We start from the raw sequence: 1,510 nt of genomic DNA, 5'->3' as shown, positions 1-1,510 counted from the left end.
TGTGTGTGTGTGTGTGTGTGTGTGTGTGTGTGTGTGTGTGTGTGTGTGTGTGTGTGTGTGTGCGTGCGCGCGCGAAAGAATGCCATTTGCATGCATGTTTTTTTGTACTAAACTGTGAAGAAAGTAATGAAGGAACCGTTCACTTTTCTGTTGAATGTTAACATCGCAGACACGTACTTGCTGGAAGTGAACTTTGTCCGGCCTTGTGACAGTGACTTTTATAGTTGATAGCTTCTTGATAGCGACCAGTCGGCCGCGATACATGCCGATAGCGGAGAAGAGCTGACCCTCTCCAGTACCCGACAACCGTCCACTCTGCTGAGTCACAGACTGTAAGGTGTGAAGGCTCATCTGTTTTGGCCGGGAAACCATAAGAAAAATGAAATACAGAAAAGTTAATACGATTTTTCTTATCCTCACGGTCGCGTCCTAAGAGTTTAGGGGACTGTATTCTCGAGGACAAGTATGCAATGAAATTCATATTATTTTAAAAAACCCATTTTGCTACCGAATAGATAACCAACCTTTTAGACAGAAGCGTAAAACAAGAAAATCGTGTCTTTGCTATTCACCAAAGGAATATAAGATGTTTAATAACATAAAACAAAGTAAGAACGTCAAACACTACCTAGTTTTTGCGCAGCGGCGCCCACTCTATTTTTTAAATTAGCTTTATTAACATATCCTCGCCGAAGATACGGCAACGTGGCCACCCATAATTGAACCTGAGGTCACCAGACTACAAGGACTCCTAACTTGAAATGGATGCAAGGGGAAAATAAGCAATAACAGATTTGCTCTCCAATCCTCATTGCTTTCCAATCCTCAATAGTTCACAAACACTCAAAGGCAAGGAACAGAAGATCCACGTAACTATATCCTGCGGATATACAGAGTATTACTGCGTGCCCTGGTCAGCAAAAACAAAAAGTTATAGTCACAGGGGTTTCTTGTTTCGCGGTCATTCTGCACACGTATTTAATTTAATACGAGAGCAAGTTCTTTTGAGAAAGCCAAGGAGTAAATGGCGCGGTAGACTCTCTAATAGGTTGTCACATATACCTGGCTGATGCTGCCCATGCATTTGCTCTTGGTAAAGCGGATATCTTGGTACAGAATTTGCCACAACATTTGATCGAGCTCTTTTTCACGTTTCATTTTTCTGGAGATACAAATAAGCAAATTAATGAAACCGCCATGGTGAAGAAGAAGAAGATTATCAAATGTCATTTGTCCGTGAGAGAAAGAAAAGAAGATTATTGTTCAGAAGTGATGAAACCAGAGCTGGGAAACAGTAAATTGACAAAGGTAGAAGGTTCTGATTCACTTTCATCTACGAATTATCATTGTATTTCTGGAGTATTACATTCCAGTCAGTTCTATACTGATGTTAGAATACACTGGATTTTGCTTTCCAAATGACCTAAACGATGTTTACTGAATCGTAGGCGTTTGAGACATTGAAACTGAAACCGAAACCAAGAAAACAACGTATACAAATTGAAGCAAA

General features: G+C 40.4%; 1 protein-coding gene across 1 annotated transcript in view; it reads right to left on the bottom strand.

The window, feature by feature from the left end:
- Window positions 1–1,510, bottom strand: part of LOC101862233 (atrial natriuretic peptide receptor 1) — a 43,065-nt gene that overhangs the window by 20,982 nt on the left and 20,573 nt on the right. Inside the window, exons 5-6 of the mRNA XM_035969975.1 lie at window positions 1,063–1,162; window positions 178–351 (exon numbers count right to left, since the gene is read on the bottom strand). Of these exons, the coding sequence (XP_035825868.1) occupies window positions 178–351; window positions 1,063–1,162 (274 nt within the window). The remainder of the gene's footprint in view (window positions 1–177; window positions 352–1,062; window positions 1,163–1,510) is intronic.

Source organism: Aplysia californica, unplaced genomic scaffold (assembly GCF_000002075.1).
Source record: "Aplysia californica isolate F4 #8 unplaced genomic scaffold, AplCal3.0 scaffold00009, whole genome shotgun sequence".
Classification (NCBI taxonomy): Eukaryota; Metazoa; Mollusca; class Gastropoda; order Aplysiida; family Aplysiidae; genus Aplysia; species Aplysia californica.
Note: the sequence above shows the minus strand (reverse complement) of the source record. Positions and strands in the feature narration are given on the sequence as shown.